The following is a 23,599-nucleotide window of genomic DNA, read 5'->3' as shown; positions in this document are numbered from 1 at the left end:
TTACTTTAGCAAAGGAAAACCAGTCTCCTCTTGGCTTATATCGAAATCCTCTGACATTCTTCTTTACAAATCCTCGTTTTGTACTTCTAATTCGTGACCGTTGTTTTGTTTTGATCTCTCCGCTACGTTTCCGCGTGCGTCACTTCTGAGCGGCGCATGCAAAAAAGCCGATCTCATACGTCATCAGCCCGGAACTGCTTCCAGTGTACAACAGTGAGCGCAAGCTACATTAAAGTGATTATTACGTTTTAAATATGGTTATTTTTCTTACAAAAACGCATCGATTCGCTACAGGAGGACTTTGTTCATCCCCCGGAGCTATGCGAGACATTTTTTATGGATGTGCGCTTTTAATTTCACTTCTTTTGGACTGAAGCAATACAACACCCGCTGACTGGCATTAAACAGCTTGAAAGATCAAAGACAATTTTTTTATATAACTCCGACTGGATTCGTCTGAAAGAAGAAAGTCATATACACCTAGGATGCATTGAGGGTGAGTAATTTATGGGCTAATTTTCATTTTTGGGTGAACTAACCCTTTAAGGTTTTATTCATTTTCATGACTTTGCAGGTCTAGAAATTGCACTTTTACAATTGCCTCATATATCCAGGCTTTCTAAGACCATGGGAATCCTGGTTAATAAATAAAAATTTCTGACAGTTGCTGAGGTAACTAATTACAAAAAGATATATGATTTCAGCTTACATCTTGATTTTGTGTTGTTTTATCTTATTTTAATGCTTCTGTATTACTTATTACATATTATTTTTAATAATTTTAAGCCATCTTGCGGCACTTGGAAGTGTGCTGAGGCCCCCTAGTGGGCCCAGGCTCTCTAAAGCAGAACCACTGATTTAAAGGGATAGTCCACGCAAAAATGCTTTATAACAAAGATTTCAGCAATAATAACAAATGCATTTGAAACAGAAACATTTCCATTGGTAATAAGTCCAGCTACTCTTGCCAAAAATCTCCTTTCTGCAGTTGACTGCAAACTTGCATTCATGTCTGAATTCATTTTTATGTGCAACATCCACTTTTACAATCATTACCCAATGGATGAAATAAAAGTCCTGACCATTTTTCTCTTGTCGAAAATCTGTTCTAAGATTCATGTTAACTTCCATGACAGGTGAAAAAAATAATATTGAAAATAAAGCAAAAAGCGAGACGCAAATGTGTTGCACAAAGCATGCCAAGTAAACTTTTCACAGGCACACAATACAGTCTAATCCAAGATCTCAAAAGTACGCCTTCAAATAACCTTTAGAAAACAGCCAGCCTCCCATAATTGGGGCTCATCTCCACAAAGCTGTAAATACACAGTTGCTTGGGATCTTTTTTGATAATCTGCGGCTGTAAACAGCATCACATTGGTGACCTTTAGCAGGGTTTGTTGCGTGCATGTTAAACCCAAGGTCCTCTTCCTCTCACTCTGATGCTCCTATGCTTGGCTCTGAATAGTTGCCCTCTATATCTAGCCTTGGAGGAATCAATTACTATTGATTTTCTAAGTTCTGTTCACTCTCCAGGGCCGAGTCAGAGAAAAGGGACAAAGGGGATGAAAACCACTGGTGAATTACTAAAGTAACCTGCTTTACTGTGGGAGAGAGAAATGATTGAGTGCAAACAAGAAGAACACAGTACGATGGACGAGGTGAATGTACATAAATGACGCCATCTGCGCCACTTAAAACCTCTCGTCGTGTTGGAGTGGAGCTTAACCATAGGTTCCTCCATGCGTCTGCTGTCTACCTCTTTATTAAGCCACTTTGGGAAGAGATCCAGACAATGTCTGACTTCTTGTACAATTGAGAAACCAAAGGGCACAGCAGCAGTGTGCAAGCATACTAAAAAGAGCAGTAGTTCTCAACTCACAACAACATGGTCTAGTTGAAGGGATAGTCCACCCCAAAAATAAAAATTCTAACATTTATGTTGTTCCAAACTTGTATGGATTTCTGTCTTCTGTAGAACACAAAACCGAAATTTAGCAGAATGTTCACACTGCTCTTTTACCTATAATGAAAGTTTGTCCCGATTTACAGTTTGGATAAGTCTGCTCTAGTTGCCGAAAGTAAGGGCCAGTCTGCTGATTTGAATTGAAAGATTTCATAGAAAATTGCATAGTGTATGATGGTCACAGATTCCAATTTTTTAGCGTCAGACTATGATTCCATCCAGTCTGTATGAGTTTGTTGTGATCGGAAGGACTTTAAAGTCTGGTAGTGTGTGATCCTCAGTCGTTTATTGCATGATGGCCAGTTTACCTACTGGGGTCACTTTCATCTCGTGTTTTTCAGAGGATCCAAAAAAATACCACACTGGTGAATAGAATTTTTATTTATTTATTTGTGGTTGTTTGTTTGTGTGTAGGGTTCATCACTTTTGGTTTTGTGTACCATTAGTAGCAATACACTGGCTGTATCCAAATATGCATTCTTTATAGGTGAAAAACAATATGTGAACAGTAGTATGACCAAATTCATTGTGTTTTCATTTGAAAAACGTACCTGGATTACCTACTTCTGTTGAGATTCTGAAGTGTGCATCTGATGGCCACTTTACTATCTCATGAGGCTATGGGAGAGGATTTATGAATGGCACAACTGACGATGGTGGGCCACATGACAATGTTTATAAAACACTCATTCATACTAAATAAAACTTTTTTTTTTTTAATGTTGCAAAGTAATTATTCAAACGTACCACCTACTCGACAGCATGTGATTTCGGAAGCAGCCATCGTGGCTGCTTTTTTTTGTTTTACGGTGGGTGACAACCAGTGTTAAGCTGCAATACCAGCACCTACTAAGTGGAGTTATGGGCTCTGGATTATTGATGATATCATTGTATGTGTGGTACTAACATATTATCAATATTTGTTTATCACAATTATTGTCAAAACGGGTATTTTCCTAGTGCATCCCAATCAGTTTCAATTGATGGAACTTGGCAACCCTGCTAGACTGTCTCATTCTAGTGTTTAATGCGGAGCAGGACTCTAGCCGTGTAGCCTCAGATTGACTGAATTAGGAAGAATGACTTGGAAAACACTGTATAAATTGTACAGTCCACTTTTATAATCCCATTACAGACATTTTTTTATTTTTTTTGAGCTCAACAGCACACTGCTCTTTTTCTCAACAGAAAAAGAACCCTAAAAAGAAAGTAATACAGGTTTGGAACGAGTAAATGATGACAGAATATTCATGTTTTCGGTGAACGGAACCTTTATCCATGGTTTTCCAGATAATTTAACAGCTATTATTGTTGGTCATATTGAAACAATTCTCAGCTTTTCCTGTCCCTCTAATGAGACCAATGCATTAGCTTTCTTAGTGCAGTTGTGGTTAGAGGTCAGCGTGCACACAAAGGGGCCTCTGTTGATCGGTATTCAACACATTTTTCATCATTTCATCGTCCCTCTGCCCTTGAATAGAGGTGCGGCATAAAATGAAAAATTTGCATCTCAAAGGTAAATAAGCATAATTTGATGGTCTTGTTTCTTTTCACTGCCTTCACCGAGGTTAGATGTGAAACAGTTGGGAACATTTAGGAGCTTTTTGAAAGGTTTGTTCCCTACATCTCACATCTGGCTACAGATATCCTGATCATGTTAAATGTGCAATTAAACCACCAGTCAGGCAAGTGCATACTTGCCTCACAAAAGGAAGGAAAGGAACTGATGCACAAGGCTTACAAGGCAGATTTAAGGCTTCCTGTTTCAGGGCTTGTGGGATGCGGACTGATACCACAGACACTGGAGCGCTGCAGGAGAGTATAAGTGACAGATGATATCACCTCATGGGCTGAGCTCTAATGGCCTGTGAATGACTCTCACAATCCCCACTACTAACTGTCATAATTAGCTAAAATAATCAAGCTGAAATGCGATGAACAGAGTCTTCATCTGGTCTGTAAAGTCTTTGGAGTGCTGATCAGACTGCAGATAAGAGCAGGGGAGGGGTAGATGCCCGCGGCAGTGAGTTGAGACAGTATTAAACTGTGATCATAAACAGCTGGGTGGGATCCGTGGTGATGCAGTGGACACAAATGTTGAGAGATGCCTACCTTACAAGGAGTGAAGGTTCAGCTGGTTAGCTTTGTTGGATGCTTCACATTGGCTCCTGCTGGTAGATATCGTAACTACACCATCTGGGGGCAAAAAGTCACTTTATCCACTGATGGAAATTTAAAAAGTAGCCGTATTCTGATTAAATCATTTTATAAAGCAACTAAGTTTTTTTTCTTTTTACCTTGATGTATCAGTTCTGATGTTACAACGACTTCTAACAAGGCAAATTGCATCCGTTTCTTTCCCACACTCCACCCCAAACTTCTGTTCTGGGAGTATGTAAATTTGGTGAGTGGGTTCAAAATCCCACCAAAAGGGCGAACTGTTTTACGGCAGCAACAAATGCACATGCAGCAGTCCACTGAAATTATGACCATAGTCTCAAACAAACAATTAACAGGAAAGCTATTAACTTAATGGCAAAAGAACACTTGAGGTGAGCCTCTTTCTAGACTGTGTAAATTAATATGGCAGATGTTAAATATTCAGCAATGCATTTGCACTCAACACTCAGGGCACTTGCCAGTTCTCAAAAATAGCTGCTAATGATAACAAACACTCCGAAGAACTGGGCTGTTCACGAACACAAATGGCTGTCAGAATCTGTAATGAAGAGGGGAGAAAAGGAGCAGGATGCTGATGATGATGCTGTATTAAAAAAAAACGCAAACAAAAGATGGGAAAAGAGAGCAGTGCGTTTGAAATGCAGCACATGGTAATGTATTAGGTCTGCTGGTGCTTCTGAACACCTTGCCGATGCAGTTTGCTTCGAGACACTTTTCACCTCTGCTGAGCAATGTGAAAACTCAGTGAAGTTAAGCTAAAAGCAAACAATAAATATTGTAGTTGTCCCTGGAGGCTTGGGATGCTGAGCCCTCAAATGTTTGTTCGGGTTGAAGTGTAGCCTATATTGAGGCCTCAAAAATGATTTTTTTTTTTTTAGTTGATTGCCAAGGACCTAAAGATCTCCAAAAAGGCCTAGAATTGCCTGTCTTGAACTGATCTGAAATCTTCTGTATCGCTGCATATTTTTAAAAGCATGGTGGAAAGCCCCATCTTGTGGTCTAAATTGGATATTACAGTGCTTGTGGCAAAGAAACATTCAAACCCCAGCTAAGCAAATAAAATAAATCAAAACAGTTATTTCGAGGACAAATTTGAGGTTAGACCTCTAATTCAGGTCTATTTTTTAATCATAATTCAACCGCCAACTTACATTGGGGAGACAATGTTATGAATACAAATTATTTTTCAAAGAAATGCATTCTTTAAAATAATAAAAAAACAAACATTCGAACAAAGAAAAAAAAAGTGCATATACATAAAACATACGAATAAATTAACAAAAAGCATTTGACACAGTCTCATGCAACCAAACATTTACATGGTTTTCGCTTTTCTAACTAATTATTATTTTCCTTTTTTGGTTGACCTTGACTGATGGTCATATAATAAAATGACAGCCCAGTTATAAACCCACCAAAGCAGGTACCAGTTCGTGAACAATACATGAAAACTGCTCTGGGTCGAGAGAAATCATTCAAGTACAGTGTGTAAACCATGATCACGCATATTATACCATAAGACTGATCCTATCCAAACGCTTGATAAGACCATGTCATTTTAGCACTTGAGCCACTGAAAACATCCCATATGCAATAAGACTAAGAGAGGGTAATAGCACTTCTCTGAATTCATGGTCCAAGAACTTCACATCCTAAAACATGGAATGACGTGAAAGACAAAGTGAATGTAGTGTTTAGTGTATCAGCATTGCAAGCGATGCGGGAATTGTGTGCACTGATTGAATGCTGACGGTAAAGTTACATAGCTGATATAAGATACGACATTCCCTACATACTACACGTGAAAGCATGACCAGACCACACGCCAGCGAAATGTGAAAAAAAAACAAAACAGGCTATGACTATAAAAATATAAAAACTAAATTTATCACATGGAAACCGGGAGGTCTTACCCTAAAGAACAGCTTATGAATTAAAATAATAGTTTTAATAAAAAAAGATAGTGTATAAAAGGAAAATAATATGAAAATACAATGCCAATTGATAATTTTGGAATACATATGATTAAAGATAATAATTTATGCTTTCATATCACAATATTTAAAAAATTAAAAGTTGGAAAAGTGTGCAAAAAAACAATAAAATGCAAACAATTCATGCCTTGGGATGCTGAGCCCTCAAATGTTTGTTCGGGTTGAAGTGTAGCCTATATTGAGGCCTCAAAAATGAAATAATAGCCTTGCTTTCTCTGCAGTGCGAAAACATTTTGGCCACTATTCAAGCAATCACACAGGACAACACAATCTTTTCTCAGACGGAGAGTTTACAAATGTGAACATGCACCTGCCATGTGAAAAATTTAAAACATTGGAGCTGACCACTAATTTAATGTGAATGACACATTTAGCGCATTAGGATTAGCTTTCGTCCGGTCTGTTTACATTCACTTAAAAATGTAAATTCTGTCATTATTTACTCACCCTCATGTCATTCCAAACCTATGTGACTTTCTTTTATGTTCCACAGAAGATACTTTGAAGAATGTTATCTAAACAGTTTTGGTTCCTATTAACAAAAATGCAATGGAAGTCGACAGGAGCCAAAATTGTTTGGTTACCAACATTCTTCAAAATATCTTCTTTTGTGTTCTACAGACAAATGAAAGTCATACAGGTTTGAAATGACATTGGGGCAAAAATTTAAATTTTTGAGCGGATTATTCCTTGAAAACACGACTGAGTTTACATCTCTCACACCAATACTGCTTTTTTTTTTTTTTTTTACAAATACTTTTTCGGTGCACACACAAAATGGGCCTATCGCAAAAAAAATAAATTAAATTAAATTAAAAAAAAAAAGCAGTGTGCTACACATTAGGTTCATTGCTAAAGTATCTATTTTAAGATAAAGTGTGCTGAAAGAGAAGGGTTTCTCAGACCGAAAAGCAGCATGAAAATGAGAACGGTTCAAAAGTGGCATCATCAGCGCTTGGATTAATGTTTTAATTAAAGGGCAGCAAGCTGAACAGCGGCCGACGTAATGACACTATTATGCTAATGTAACAATAATGACTTGCTTAACCCTACATTTCTCGTGTCATACATAACATTTTGAATCAGTCCAAATGAACTTGTCTGAGCTAAATCGAGAATGAATGAAAATATATTTAGGTGAACTCCATGGCGTTGACAAGTACGCAAAACAAACAAAGGCCTTTCTGCAGAACAATTTCAATTGGATATTACATCACAAAAAAAAAAAAAACTTTTTAAATGAAATCTATTATTGTGGTGAGCCATTACAGTCCTGAAAATAATTTCAATTTTCAATGATTAAATTTGTTTTTTTTACCACTATTGCATATGCACAGTATTGATATTTAAAATAATTTGTTTCTAAAACAGCAACATTAAGTTCAACATGTTTTCCAAATACCAAGGTCATATATCTGTTCTCCTAAAGTGTTGAAAACTATTGCACTGGTTGTCCACAGATAAATATGGGAGTTAAAAATGCACAAGGGTTCATCCCCAGCTCGAAGCAAGCCAAATGAAAACCGTTCATATATGTTGGCATTGGATTTGGCGGGCATGAAATGGTTCAAGTATGATTATGTGGCTATCAAACTTTCATTATAAAAAAAAAGATATACAAAACAAATTCATGCAGGGCTTACACTGCCTCCATTAATATCCAGATAAGGAGATCACACAGCGTTTTGCTGGAATAAACTAAATAGAGTGAGTTCAAAGATTGTCCTCCACTAATTTACCATTTGAAAGATCACATTCATACAGCAACAATTCAGCTATCGGCCTGTAGTTGGCATTGTTGCGCACATTTCTAAGGGCAGTAATGCTACTGGAACACTTGTAACTGCTCTCAAGTAGAAAAGAAAAATGTCGGGGTAGGAGAGCAGGCTTTGAGAGGTACCAAAGAGATTGTTCCCTGCTGAACCCCATTAAGTCTACAGTTGCAAATTCGGTCAGGTTTCGTGATGCAACTCTTCTCAATCTCATACTGTATCAGTGCCAGGGGAGCACTGGACTGTAAATAGCACCAAGTGTAGATGTGGAGTGAATTGGTACAGTACTCCAAGGAATATCGCAAGAATCTAATTTCATCATAAGTACCAAGTTAAAAAGTATTGTACATATCCATTACATCTAAGCATTATTCGAGGGAGAAAAAATATGTACAAAGTGCTAAGTTAAAACATTCCTATTCAGAGTCTTGAACAGTAGTAGATTCATATACCATACCTTGCCAGAGGCAACGATTTGGTTCCATGGCAGGATAGAAAGGTGCTTTCTGATAATTTACATATTTTCTTTGAGAAAAGTAAAATACAGGTATATACTATATACTTTATATTCTTCTTAGGCACATCAAAAAATAGCTGCATTACAGAAAATAATGAAAATGCTATTAAAATTTCATTGAGGCGTCTGTGTTGGCCGTGCAGAGGATTGCATGCTGGAAGAAAGCTTTTTAGAGGATGAGATCTTTTCAAGAGGTCTCTTCCCATTAATGGGAGACTGAAGACTAGCCTCAGAATTGGAAGACTTGGACTTGCCTACTTGTAAGAGAGACCGTTTATTAGGGGTGGAGGTCTTCGAGGACTCTTTCTCATCGGTGGCAGCCTTGCAGGAGCGCGGCTCTGGAGAGACCTGCTGGGAAGAGTTTCCTGAGCCTTCGCCCTCGTCAGCATCGAGTTTGCACTGGCTGCTGGACTTGGCAGTCCTCTCAACAGCCTTCTTGGTGAGAATCGTGGTCTTGCCCAGATCGGCCGACCGACGAGTCTCTTTCTGCCGAAGCGCGCTCTTGAAAAACGAGAGTCCCTTGTCCTCGGATTTGCTGCAGCGGCGGAGGTCTCTCGAGGAGACGCTTGGGGAGCGCAGGCTGGTGACTGAGGAACTACTGCTAGAGCTTCTCACTGGCCTCCTTTCGGGCCGGCTTGCCTCTGCAGTTTTAGGTTGGGATGTTCGCGGGGTGGCACTGACTTTAGACTTCTCTGCCAGGGGACTGGTGTGCGCCAAGTCCTTGCTGGAGCCTCTTTCCACCAGCTTCTTCTTGCCAGACACTGAGTTCCTCTCAGCCACCGAGGAGCTCTTTTTGGATGTGGGCGAGGGAGAGGCAGAGGATTGGGGTGTGGAAGTAAGGGACGGTTTCCCCTTTGTGCCTCCAGACACTGGAGACTCCTGTGCCTGCAAAGACTCTTTCCTTTTGGAGGGCGTTCCTGAAGGTGTACCCTTGGTACTCTTGGGAGAATTGCTCTTCTCTTTTAGATTGGTCGCTTTGCTGCCCTTCGCTTGAGGGCTGGAAGACACTTGGGAGGATGGAGACTTGGTTCCAGAAGAGGTGCTCTGGCGCTTCTTCGAGGGCTTCTCTTGGTCCCCCTTGGTCTTGGTGGAGCTCTTCTTGCTGGCAGATCCTTCTGCCTTCTTCTCCGACACAGAGCTCTTATGCTTCTGCTCTTTGGAGAGTGCTCCGAGAGCATTCTGGTCCACAGCATTAATCTGGTTGTTGTTGTCAATGGGCTCACCTTTAGAGCTCTTCCTGTCGGACTGTGTCGGAGCTCTGCAATAGGCCTCGTCTAGGATCTGTTTCCCATTGCCGTCATCACTACCGTTACCCTCCATCATGGCCAGCGGGGCCTTACTGCTGGGCTGACGCTCATGTCTGCTGTAGCCACCGAAGCAAGACGTGGACACTTTGTCGTCACAAGCTTCTCCTATCCTCTCGAGAGGAGGGGAGGAGCGCGAGTCCAAAGAGAATCGCGAGGGCGAGTTAGATCTCATTTGAAGTTTCTGTGACAGGGACCAGGAAGGTTTCATCCCATTTTCACTGAAAACCAGAGGGCTGGTAACCGACGATCTAGAGGACAAGCTCTGCCGCTGGATGCTCCTTACGAAGGGGCGCGTTGAAAATCCTCCTTAACAAAAAGAACAGAGAGATTTAAACTAATGTGCTGATACTGGACTGAATGAAAAGAGCATTGGCATGCAGTTTTGTCTTAACTGAGCAAGGCAGGAGATCCTGTGTTAGTAAGCGCTAAAGCTACAAGAGAGAGAAGACATAATAAAGAAAGGCAAGAGTAAAACACTGGCACAACACACAGCATAAGAGGACACAAGGAGGATGAGGGCAAAATATGGTACTACTTAGCTTCTAAAGATTTACATATTAGACACCAGAAAAATGAACATTTATGTTAGAGGCATAACGAAGCTTCTCACCATCGTCTTCACTGCGATCACCGGGAAACTCCACTGACTCTGCCAAAGAGATCAGGGATGTGCGTCTTGAGGAGGCTCCGGAGGCCAGGCTGGGCGGCCTGCTGCCCTGAAGCCGGTTAACCCAGTGTTCACATAAAGATGAGCTGGTCGAGCCTGAGACAATTACACAAATCCAAAATAAGGTTCTTCATTTATAGAGCCATGGTCTGCACTGTTGTTGAAGAGTATTCACAAAAATAATACTGATCATCACGGTCAGTATTTGATCATCAGGGTTGTTGAATACTAAGATGTTGATATGTAAAAGTTGTTGGTCATATGGCAGTTACTGCTTTACAACACATGACTTTTTGTTCCCCAAACAAATTTAGCACAAACTACACCCAACAGCTGATTTCATTGTTTGTGTGATTTTCATCACACAGTCCTGTGAAGTAAAGTTAAAGGGGTGGTTCAATGTTTTTTTTCTAGGCTTGATTGTGTTTATGGGGTGCAGTCTAACATGTTAATGCTTCGTTTAAAAAAAAAAAAAACGCATTAATTTTCACATAATTTACCTTTATTCCACACCGCTCTGTCCCTTCTCTAAGAAACGCGCTGATCATTTCCTTCTTTTATGAAGCCCCTCCCTCAGAAATAGGCGATGGGATCTGATTGGTTAGCTAGCCCAGTGTGTTGTGATTGGCTAAACCGTCTCTAGTGTGCGTCTATACGTTAATATCGCTTATCAGTTTGAGCCCGATTGAGAAGCAGAGGCTATTATTGAGAGGATCGCATTGAACTTTCAGCTTCGTAACTTTGCAGATATTGTTTATGCTCAAACAGCAACATTACACACTAACTAACATTAAAAAACCACCCCTTTAAGACTTTATGGATTCAGTTCAGAGTTCAGAAAAATCATGGATGGATGTGATTGCAACAAACAGTAATGCTACCTAACAGCATGTGCTACCAAAGCTATACAAAGGTTAAGGTTAGATTGTTTAGTTTCTTACATAGGTAATCAGAAACATGATTGACATGACCACTGAAACCTTTAAAATTGGCTGCAGGACGGGGTCTTTACTGGAATTTTTTTTTAAATTAAAATCAGGCCCATAAAACAGCAATACTATTTAAAAAATAAATAAATAAATCATAAAAGTACCCTAGAAGTAACTTAAAACAATAAAATGTTTTGGTTCCACGGTTTGATTGCTAGATATGTCTAGACAGGACATCAAACTCTTAATTCTCCAGAACGGAAATGGGCTCTACTAAAGTCTCATCAAAGAGTGTCACACTAATATGAAGCAGTTTCATTGGGCTGGAATAAAGAGCGTCAATTGGTTCACACGCCAGCACCTTCACAAGCCTTCTAAATGAACAAGACAAATGAGTCAGCAAACTGTGTCAACCCAAAACTCAATAAGGAACAAGAGTCACCTGCAACAGAGCTGTTTGCCGACCACGAGGGAATAGTTGTCCTCCTTTGATAGAACAGAATGTATGCGGTTTGCTGACAGACATCCTCCTCAGCTATAGGCTGAACCTCACTGTCATCAAAGCAATACCACTGGCCATCCATGGAGTTCTTACAGTATGCTGTTAAGAGTTAAAAAACAGGAACTGAAATATCAAATCCACCAATCAAGAAGGTAATAACAACATTTTGAAGTAAATCCAAGCACTTAAGTTCTTAGTGCTCTAAGGTGTTACCTGTGTAATGCCCTCCGTGCATGTTGCCATGATGGTTACACACAGCATAGAGGTCATAAAGGTAGTCGTCTGGGTTACGGCCAAGTCCGTAAGGTCGTCTCCATGGTGACCAGTGGGTGGGTAAGCTCCAGCTGCTCTGGCTTCTCTTCACCACATGAGGAGCCATGTCCATGCCAATCAAAGGAAATCGCACCATGTTTTGCATCTTAACCCTCCTGTCTCCTTCCTTGAAGACACAAGGTGCACACATTAGTAAGCAGGCAGTCATTTACACACATTACACACTTTAATACGAAAGATAGTGAGCACACAGCTCTCCAGGTAGATCTTCAAGACAGTCAAAGGATCGTCCCCCTAGTTGGGTTCAAACTTTGTTACTAGCCAAACGTTCACCACAGGCCACTCTACCGCACATTTGCACTACTTGCTGAGAGCACAATTTGTGCAGGTGATGTGATTTGATTAGTACAGCACCTGTCTAAACCTCTTGAGGTGCAGTATGAGAACATCCGGCAGGGTCCACAGGCTGAGTTTGATCCGCCCCTGTTGCAGTTGCCTGCAATGGGGGCAGCGCCAGGCATCATCTGGGGCCAACTGGAAGGCATACAGGAAGCAGACATAAACAAAATCAGTCAAAGAGGTTTTACATTTACAAATCTGGCTGTTTCTTCATTTTCCTTAAAGCACAGCCAGTTCCAAACCCTTCCTTAGCTGGCCAAGGCCGGCTCTGGCTAACCACACTGTATATTTATACGATGTGTGGACCCATTCCAGGGTTAAAAGATGTGTTCGCAAAAAAAAAAAAAAACCTAGCAATATTAAAACAGCACTGACAGCAGAAATAGAGTAACCTTGACATATGCGCCCACAAAGACAGCTCTGGAGTAGTGGAAATTAAAGAAATTAAAGGAGTGTGAGGGCTCTTTTAAAGGGACAGTTCACTCAACAAATCAAAGTTCTATCAATCTGATGAAATGATATTACGCAGCGCCTGAAAATAGTCCCAGCTAGGTAACTTCCAATAAGCCTATTTTCAGGCGCTGCGTAATATCATTGTGCCTGCTGCACCCATGGTACGGCAGCAAAGTTCCTTGATTATTACGCCGGAATGAGAGTATAGTTCCTAGCCATATCGGCCTAGAAAACTTTTCCGTTTCTGTCGGTCTTAGTACACGATGTAACTACAGAAGAGTCTTAAATAGGACAAATATAGAAACTCTTTGGTCAATAAGCCTATTTTCAGGCGCTGCGTAATATCATTGTGCCTGCTGCACCCATGGTACGGCAGCAAAGTTCCTTGATTATTACGCCGGAATGAGAGTATAGTTCCTAGCCATATCGGCCTAGAAAACTTTTCCGTTTCTGTCGGTCTTAGTACACGATATAACTACAGAAGAGTCTTAAATAGGCCAAATATAGAAACTCTTTGGTCATTTTTGAGCGAGATGCTAATGGTCTAATCACATTCAATGATCTATGCTAAGCTACAGCTAAAAGTGCTACCGCCAGACCCAGAGATCGGCTGAATGGATTCGAAAATGGTCAAACTCAACTGTTTAACTCTAGAGGAGTTGGAAAATGAGCCTATTTTCAAAAATAGTGGAGTGTTCCTTTAAGTCGTTATTCACTGAAAATCTTGTTTGACAGCCTTGATCCTCTTTCATTTTCATTTTATGGAGTAGTTTGGAAATTTATCCTTTTGGGTTCCACACAAGAAAGTCAGTCATACAGGTTTGGAAAGACATGACAGTGAGTACAGAGACAGAGTTTTCCCTTTTGGGTAAACGGATCCTTTACGTGGATAAAACTGTATTATGCCAGACTTTTACCTGCTCCTCTTTGGTGTAAAGCTGGAAGCACTGAGCGAGGGTGCAGGCCTGCGGCTGATGGTGCTGCTCTCTGTGCAGATACACACTCTCAGCATCAGGGATGTACTCTTCCTCAGTGTGTCCAAACAAGCTGTGGGAATCAGAACATACACTGGAAACAACTCTCTAGGCCAGACCAATCAAGCATGTCTGCTATCCTCTACTGTGATTTCAACACACATATTTTTTTTTTCATCTCTGCAAGATATTTTCTCTAACAGTCTGCTAGAGAATGTTTAAGACATTCACACATGTGGTCAAGAAACTCCTTTGATGCTTAAAGTGTTGAAGTTCAAAAAATATTTTACATTACCCTTCTTTTCTAGCTTCACTGAATGAAATTTCTTGCTCTGAAATTTATTTATTGCATTTTATTGAAATGTATACATTCTCTTGATAAATTGATCTTACCACAGACAACCTACAGACAGTATACAGTGGCCAGATGAAAAGTTAGTTGCATTAGACAAACAAATAAGTAAACCAAGTAGCAATCTAAAAGCCTTTTTTAATTTTATCATTTATTTATTTTTAATGCAGGGGTTCCCAAACTTTTCTTTCAGCTAAACCCATTTGACCTAAAATCAAAGTACCCCCTGAGATTTTAATATATAATTTCCATAATTTAACAATACACTTGCATGTTCAGAGTTAATGGTCGCATGACAAGAGAAACAAATATATATATATATAAATATAAAAAAATAAAATATATCTATTTTATTATTTTTATTATTACAAATTTATTTATTTTAATTTTGTATTTAATCATTTCATTTAATGATCTAATTTTTAGCATTTCATCAACTTATTAACTCCCTGCAGGGGTTTTCAAATCCCAGTTTGGGAAACTCTCTATAATGCAATGATGTTCAGCAATTTTTAAGTGTGGTTCAATTGTCTAAATGTTATTTTGGGGCCACTACCAAAAAAACAACAACACTATAGACAAGTTATTAATTGTGGTTTAGTTTTACTTACTATTCCTTGGTCTCTTTGTCCCACTCCACTACAATCTTAACATGAGGAGGTCCTCCTGGCCCACAGGATTTATATGCTCTAAAATGGAAAGATTGAGGAAAGACAAGTTTGCCAAGAAAATAACTTTTATTTTTGACTGAGCTATCTTTTTAACAGATCAAAATGAAGAATCAAGCTTTGTTTTATTACAATTGTTAAAATCAATGATCACATTAAAGCAGTTATGATAAACTTTTCATCTACACTCATTAATTAATCTAGCATAATATAAAAGTCTTTGGAGGTTTGTGTAGTTAATAATGCTGCTGTAATAAAAGTACTGACTATTTGCATGCCTGTGGAAGAACCGTCAATGTGCACTAACAGTAAAACAATATACATGTCCAAATCAGCTAGTAGGACACCTGAAATTGAAGTTCACACAATATGCGCTGAACACAGTGGTCATGCATTACAAACCTTTCCACAGTGGGGTGACACAGTGGCTGCTCCTCCTGTGGCAACAGATATGTGATACCAACCACTCCAACCACACGCAAGCTAAAGGGTCCAACCTACAATAACCAATCCTCTTTATTACAAGTGCAAGAAAAAAAGTCATAATTGTACTGACATGAAAAAAAAGATGCATTTCAAGAGCTTTGTTTAACAGCAAGTAGAGGTTTCACTGACCTGAACGTAAACCCCTGGCCTTAGTAGGTGACGCATTTTCTCCAGAATTTCTTTCTGTAATACATCCCATGTTACAGTGCGCTCCAGATATAGTACAAACGGAAGACCGAACCTGCAACAAACAAAAAGTACTGCATTGATTTTTCCACTTTGTGCTACATTACTGTCTTATATTCTGTACGAGATTACAACATTTTCTCCATGCAAGACTTTGAGTCAAAAATAACGGAACTTCAACTCTTGTGTTAGCAATAGCATGTTGGAAAGACAATCATTTTACCTCCGTCCTTGATGGCCAGTGCAGGCTCTGTTACAGATCAGCAGAATAATTTTCTCACATCCAGTGTTTTTGTTAGGAGATACTGGATTCATTGCTCCCTGCATGAAAGACGGCGTTCGGCTGCTCTCCACTCCGTATTTCACATTGTTCTGATTCAGATTAGCAAGGAGGCTCCCTGGAAATGGTTAAAAATGTTACTTGCATCACTTAAAAAAAAGAAGAAAAAAAAAGAAATAGTATCAAGAATTATTTTCAAACTCTCCAATCTACTTTTATGATGATCCTAATCCTACAGCTAGGTTTAGGTTATACGTTTTCAAAGACAAATAACTATCCTTAGCACCATTTCTAATATTTTCAATAAATGCTGATTGCTTATAATTAGTATTATTTAATAAACATCCAGTTTTTCTTAAGCCCAAAGTATACTTCGGTTTTTACAAGTATGCTAGGGTTTTGCGTACAGTTGCGTAAATACTGTCATCAGCACCGCCCGATTTTTCTAACCGCACATACTCGGTACGCTCAGCTCGCACATGTGCCTTTTTTGCACTAATTAGTTGGTCCAAAAGGGCCCATGGTTTAACAGTCGAAAAATAAACAACTGAAACAACAACAACAACAAACTACTGGAGATGTAACAACAATAGACGCCTACCTTGACAAGCTGGTAAAGAGATACCTGCAACAAGTTTAAACAAGTACAAAGACATTTTTATTGGTCAAATTTTGGAGAGAAATGGCACAGACCAACACTGGACAAAAATCAAACTTTCTAGTGCACATGTGTTGACCACCTGTGTTTGCAATATGCTATCAAATGGAGAATACTATGAAAGCAGAAGTGTTTGGCTGTGCGCTAAGCGTTCGCGTCAAAACCGATGTATACTTTGAGCTATAACCAAAGTGCAATGCATGAAAGAGTACCTCTTTTAGAGCGAATGTTTTCTAATCTAAAAGTCTCAGGAGTTTCAAAAGCAAAGATTGAGTCACTTTCTTGAATGATATCAAGATCGTCGTCATCGTCACAAAAGGAGCGGTGGAAACCGTCGTAATACATTTCAGTCAGGACAAACTGCACAGACATAAGAGAGACGGATGGTCAGAAGTGGTTTACACTTAACATCTCGGTAAAACAAGGCAAACAAACAGGAAACGGCTTTGGTTGATGATTTCATGTGGGAAGACGGACATACAAACATTAACCCTCCATCAGTGTCCACACCTCAATATTAATGGAGAATCAATATTGTATTCAGGGAAACAGTAAAGGTCTTTATACCAAGATTGGAATTTGATGAAAAATAACATCTCAGTACTGTGCAAAAAAAACCTGTGGAATCTGCACCTGGTCTGGTGGGATCTTGGTCTCACGTGACACGGCCTCTCTCAGTCTGGACACAGTGCTGTTGAGTGGTACGGCCACACCGATCCTCATGCAGTGAGAGTACTTGCCTTGATAAACCACGGTCACATACAGAGGCCTGCGGGATGGCAAGTGATACAACTATTTAATCCAAAGCAACTTCAGAGAGACAGTCGCCCTGGAGCAAACAAGTGCACAATAATGAAAGTTAATGCATCACCATAGACTTTTAGTTGCTAACCTAGATTTTTGAACCATTAGTTCACATCACTACCTGAAAGTTAACTCAAAGGGTCCGTCACCCCAAAATGAAAAGTCATTATTTGCTCATCCTTATGTTGTTCCAAAGCCATAAGACTTTCATTCATAATCAAAACACAAATGAAGATTTCTGTTCCTCCATTGAAAGTCCATTCCATCATAACTTTGATGCTTCAAAAGGTTTATAAAGACATCGCAAAAGTAATCCATATTAATCAGATGGTTTAATCAAGTTCAAACGTGCTAGCTTGACACGCGATAACACATTTAATTTGTTCTCGTGCATCAAACAACCACTTTTGAGCTCTTGTTTACCACATATGATGTGCTCTTATGTATATACATTGATCAATGTTTATATGTCAATAAAAGCCTAAATGAAATCGGTTTATTGTATAAAGTGGTTGTCTTTTCAGAAAACTTGGATTTTTTTTTTTTTTACAATGTCTTTATGGACTCATTGAGGCTTGAACATTTTGGTAAATAGATATTCAATGAAGGGACAGAAAACTCAGGTTTCAATAAAAATATCTTCATCTGTGTTCCCCAGATGAAAGAAAGTCGTATGGGTTTGGAACGACATGAGGGTGAGTAAATGCCAATTTTCATTTTTGGTTGAACTATCCCTTTAAAGACTAATGCTAATGGAACTACATTCATGCGCAAAAACATCTTTCATAATTCAGGTGTGGATAAAATAAACAATCTTTAAAAAAAATAAATAAATAAATAAAATAAAAATTGAAATCCAAGCTGATACAATGTAACATTACTTAAGGACCTTTTATTACATTCAGCAGCCTATAAGGATTAAAAGCATTTAGAATTGCTTTAATGATGCTTGATCACCTCTCTAAATGCATTAGGAAGCAAACTCATCTCTAAAGAGGAAAAGCTGTGTGCAGTAGCCCCAGAAGGGGAAGCCAACTAAATCAACAACTCTTCATCAATATCTGCCCACGTGAAGTGGCATATCAGGGAAGCGTAGGGAATAAATGACCTATGAAATAATACACAGAGATAACAGCATTTGCTAAGCATGGATAAACAGAATTAAGGAGAGGGCAAATTAAATCTACTCCCACAGACTGTGACGACCAGGGCAACTATCGCTTAAGTCGCACATCGCTGAACTTCCAGACGAAATTTCCTCTTCCTCGGATCGGTCATTCTTCATGCTGGCAGAGCATGAGCTCCAAATCTAGTCTTTCTCTGCACTAATGTTTTTCAGAGCTTAGATAAGCCGACAGTGCAGAAAGCCACAACAGGCAGACGGGTCAAAATACCCCCGATTCTTCTTTATGATGTAGAACGTTTTGGATTAGGGATGATATGAAGGCACCAGCAGGGTTTTACTCAATGATGTGGAAGTGAAACCTGCCCAGCTATTCTACTCTCCCAGGGACTATTATTCACTGGTTCATCATCTCTGCTGTACTATGAGGGGCAGGTGTGCTGCAAATCACTGTCTGTCTTCTAATAGCACGGCTGCTTTAATCATTAATGTGTACTAATAGATTTAGCAGCTTAAAAATGTCTCTGGATTAAACCAAGTGCCCTCCTTGATCAACCACTACACTGGCCTCTTAAAAATAGCATCAGAGCACCTCAGGAGAGAAGCAGAACAGGATGATAATTTGAAGGGAAAAGTATATATTTAGCACCTAAAAAAAGGAGAAAATAGTGACTTCAGAATCTTTATATTTTATGAAGATATACTGCGAGTAAAAATAATTAAAAGCTCCATCAACAGATATCCAAGGCATGCTGTCAATTTCCACAGAAAATAAGTTTAATTTGTCCATCTGTATGGTTTAATAATACACTTACAATGAAAAGATATGGGGCAAGTGTTGTTTTTGTTAACTAAAACTAAGACTACACATTGTTTCGGTAAGTGAAAGAAAGCTGAAATAAAATCAAATACAAATACTAAATACAAACTAAAAACAAATAAGTTTACGGTGAAGCACTAAAACTACTAAAACTGACAAAAATATATTAAGACTAAATAGAAATTTTTATAGAAATATTAAAAATATAAAAACTAATACACATAATAAAAGCACATCACAAAATAATTAAATAAAAAATAAAAGCTAATTCAAAATATTAATAAATACAATAATCAACATGAGACAATGAGAGGTGTTTCACTTATTAAAGGTGCAGTAGATCTTGGAAAATGCTAACTTTAGCCTGATAGCACTGAATGCGAACGTCCCACCCTCCCTGTAATCGCCGTCCAAAGCCACGCCCCCTGAACGCATCTACGCTGACAGACCACAATACCAGATTACATCAACCAACATTACATCAGCGGTTCCCAATTCCAGTCCTCGCGCCCTCCTGCTCAGCACATTTCATATGTATCTCTTATCACGTGCGACGTTTGTTCTATTCGACTGTAAGTGCCCTGGGAAAAAGCGAGCATATATGTTTCATACAAAGGGCATTAAAGTGTGAGAGACGTGAATTTAAATAGTATTTATTTACAGAGGTATATTATGTCACACGTCACACTTCTCTAGTAAGTTTCATCTGTGTGTGAAAACGCTGCGCAGCGCAAATCCGTGAATGAATGTTAAGAAGTGAAGTAAACTTCGGCGGATTTCCCCTGCCTCCCCTGCGCGAGGACTGGAATTGGGAACCGCTGGGCTACATCATGTTTCATTCACCGTGAGAAACCTTTATAGTACAGTTAGTAAAAGTACTACAATACCATGAAGGAAGATCGGCTTGTTGTGTTGATGTTTGTCTGCCATTCTCGCTCTGTCTGCACAGCATTAGTGAACGCGCTGATGACGTATCCTGTCTGCGCGAACAGGGCGCGCAGAGGTATGCAAATACATACTTTGACAGGCAGGTAGGAAAGCCAATTAAAACGCTCGCACCGAGCGTTTTGATTGGATGAACATTTCTTGGTCCTACGCCTTCCACAGAATATATAAATACATATAAATACATTTAGACCACTTAACTTAATGATTGCTATCGGAATGTGAAGAGACTTTCAACCAGCATAACAAAAAAAATTTCTGAAGACAATCACCTATTGCACCTTTAACCTTGTCTGTGCAAAGTTAAATGCAATCTTTCATATAATCCACATTAACTTGGTAAATTAAGTAACTCTAGGTAATACTGTACAATGCAAGTATTCATAAAACACTATTTTACATGGAACTAACTTCACAGGAATAACAACTGTAACTTTACTATCCACCTATAAAAGTAGTCCTGTCTCAAATGGACTATCAAATAACAAATGTTTATTTTTGACTGAATAATTCCTACCATGAGTGTCAAAAATGAGATTCACACTTCTTTTTTTGAACCTTTAAGCTCACTTGCCACATAGACATTTGTTGTAGATGCATTACTGTACATTACCTTTTGTTGTTAACCTTGTTTAGAACTTATTTTCTTTGTTAATCGACATGATATTAAGCTCTCAAAATAGTTGTATTTAGTCCATAATTTCTTTAAACAAGAAAAAAAAGAACATCATACTCAAAGTACACCACTGTATGGGGTCTGTAAGGTATTTCTTTTTTGAAGAAATTAATTCTTTTATTCCGCAAAGATGCATTAAATTGGTCAAAAGTGAAAGTAAAGACATTTATAATGTATGTAATGTAATGCAAAAGATTCTATTTTAAACAAATGCTATAATTTTGAACTTTCCATACATCAAAGATTACAGGAAAAAAATGTATCACTGTTTCCACAAAAATATTAAGCAGCACAAATGTTTTCAACATTAATAATAAGAAATGTTTCTTGAGCAGCAAATCGTCACCTGAACAAGCTAATCAATGTCTTCAGGATTACTAGAAAGCTACAGGTGGGTGTGTTTGATTAGGGTTGGAGATAAACTCTGCAGTACAGTGGCCCTCCAGGACCGAAGTTGCTTATCCCGGAGTTAAATAAAGCCTATATTTGTATCTGAATGTAACGTGAAAGTCCATAGCAGACTAAATTAACAACATCATTCCAACAGTCATGAAATCGAACGAAGCTGGAAATCGAACACTTCATCTAAACTCAGCAGAGGTGACCGAGCATATTTCTTCATATTCATCCAACCCCTGATAATCAATCACATCATTAATACAGACATGACAGTTGATCAATCTGCCTTTAGGTCTACACCTACAGATGAAGCATGGTGCTGTCATCAAAACACACAGAAAGGAAATGAAATGGGGGTCTCTCTGACATCAGTACTTACCGTGTGTGAGGTAATGGAATTGGGAGGGAGATGCAAAGAAAAGGATCAAAAGTGTTGCTCTGTTTCTGACAGTGCGGACATGTAAGCGAGGATCTGGAATCAACAGAGGCCACAGTGAGCAATTTCAACTAAGACACATTTTAATACAGCTGACAGACAGACATCAGTGATCATTACCTGTACTGAGCTTGAAACAGCTCTTGGACAAATGAGCCAGCTGAAAGAGGTGGTGAAGGTCCCTCTAACGCTCCATCGTCTTCCTCAATAGGAGGCTATGGTGACAAACATGAGAATGTTAGGTGCTATTTAACAATAATATTGCCAGTAACTCAAGACAACCCAGCGGAAGGTCAACCATTAAATATGCATGATAGATTTGCATATCACATAACAAACACTTGTCTTTCCACACTAATATTAAAAAATTTATAAAATGCGTCATGTGCAGGCAGATCAATTTCAAGCCATGTACATAAAGCAGGGCCACAACCATATAATAATAATTCATATAAAACTTCACATCATCACAAGGCATGTGTCAAAGTAAATTCCCCAAATATTACAGACCATATATATTTTACCATTTATATCTTTTGCTGGACAGTTACAAAATACAAACTGCACATACACTACCATTCAAAAGTTTGGGTTCAGAATGATTTTTATTTTATTGAAATTAATTCTTACTCAGCAAGGATGCAATAAATTGCTCAAAACTGACAGTAAAGAAAGACATTTGTAATGGAGATGAAAAGATCTCCATTTTTAAATAAATGCTGTTCTTTTTAAATTGATATTAATCCTGAAAAGAGTGTATCACTGTTTCCACAAAAACATTCATCAGCACAACTGTTTTCAACATTGATTATAATAAGAAATGTTTTTGAGCAGCAAATCAGCATATTAGAATAATTATTTCTGAAGGATCATGTGACACTGAAAGACTGGAGTAATGATGCTGAAAAAAAAATCAGCTTTTCATCAGAGGAATAAATAACATTTTAAAATATATTAAAATAGAAAACAGTTGTTTTAAATTATAATAATATTTCACAATATTAGTGCTTTTATTGTATTTTTGATCAAATAAATTCAGCCTAGGTAAGAAAAAATCTCTCAAAAAACAATAGTACTTGTGTATCTGCTATTAATCCATCCAGAATGCTGTAATTTAAACACTATCTACACAATCGAAGCACACAGAAGAACTGTTGTCAGAAGTCAAAGGTTTATATGATTATGCTGCACCGTAAGGGTAGAGCTTGAGTCAATAAATAAAACCCCTATATTATGACTGGCGTTCTTCTATAAGTTTAAAGGGGAGGTACAATGCTGTTTCATGCATTCAGAGTTGTTTACGTTTCGGAGAGTTTTTTTTTTTTATCGTGGCTCTTCATGACGTAAATGAGGGTGGAACTCCTTATATGGGCATTTCTCCTGTAAGAGCGCACCCGCGCACACATCGACCAGAACAAGAGCGAGATCGTGCCCATCAACGCGCTTCATCCGGCGGCAGCGCTGCACGGGACTTGCTCGGGAAGAATGTCTCCAATCCAAAGAAGTGTGTTTTTGGTTGTAAGGGAAAGATAACATTGTTCAGCTTCCTAAAGAACCCAGCGTTATGTAAACCGTGAATACAGTTTGTTTTTCCGGGGCAGCAACGGAGTTTCACAAGTGTGTTTGTTGACGAACGTTTTATAAACAAGGCCCAGTTCAACGCTGGATTAGCACATCGTTTGATACTGAAAGATGGAGCGGTCCCAGCTATAAAAGATCCCGGTCATGACAGAACTGCAGACGGTAAGTGAAACAGCATCAAATGTCTGTTTTGTTGGCATTCGGCGCCCAAGTGCTCGTCACTCTTTAGCCCCGCCCACGGCGAGCCTCCA

The 23,599-nt window shown here is 38.9% G+C and overlaps 1 protein-coding gene across 4 annotated transcripts in view; it reads right to left on the bottom strand.

The window, feature by feature from the left end:
• Positions 1-7,379: 7,379 nt before the first annotated feature.
• usp31 (ubiquitin specific peptidase 31) overlaps positions 7,380-23,599 on the bottom strand; it is a 30,309-nt gene continuing 14,089 nt past the window's right edge. The window contains exons 3-17 of one of the 4 annotated variants that reach the window (XM_016468722.1): positions 21,888-21,982; positions 21,711-21,803; positions 17,198-17,333; positions 16,777-16,924; positions 15,850-16,024; positions 15,570-15,681; positions 15,357-15,451; positions 14,898-14,975; positions 13,878-14,028; positions 12,523-12,642; positions 12,049-12,274; positions 11,776-11,934; positions 10,348-10,500; positions 10,130-10,168; positions 7,380-10,043 (exon numbers count right to left, since the gene is read on the bottom strand). In XM_016468722.1, coding sequence (XP_016324208.1) covers positions 8,545-10,043; positions 10,130-10,168; positions 10,348-10,500; positions 11,776-11,934; positions 12,049-12,274; positions 12,523-12,642; positions 13,878-14,028; positions 14,898-14,975; positions 15,357-15,451; positions 15,570-15,681; positions 15,850-16,024; positions 16,777-16,924; positions 17,198-17,333; positions 21,711-21,803; positions 21,888-21,982 — 3,279 coding nt within the window. In that variant the 3' untranslated portion in view covers positions 7,380-8,544. The remainder of the gene's footprint in view (positions 10,044-10,129; positions 10,169-10,347; positions 10,501-11,775; positions 11,935-12,048; positions 12,275-12,522; positions 12,643-13,877; positions 14,029-14,897; positions 14,976-15,356; positions 15,452-15,569; positions 15,682-15,849; positions 16,025-16,776; positions 16,925-17,197; positions 17,334-21,710; positions 21,804-21,887; positions 21,983-23,599) is intronic. The other 3 variants (XM_016468723.1, XM_016468724.1, XM_016468726.1) reach the window with 3 other exon arrangements.

Source organism: Sinocyclocheilus anshuiensis, unplaced genomic scaffold, assembly GCF_001515605.1.
Source record: "Sinocyclocheilus anshuiensis isolate Anshui unplaced genomic scaffold, SAMN03320099.WGS_v1.1 scaffold152, whole genome shotgun sequence".
Classification (NCBI taxonomy): domain Eukaryota; kingdom Metazoa; phylum Chordata; class Actinopteri; order Cypriniformes; family Cyprinidae; genus Sinocyclocheilus; species Sinocyclocheilus anshuiensis.
This window is presented reverse-complemented; position numbering and strand designations above follow the sequence as displayed.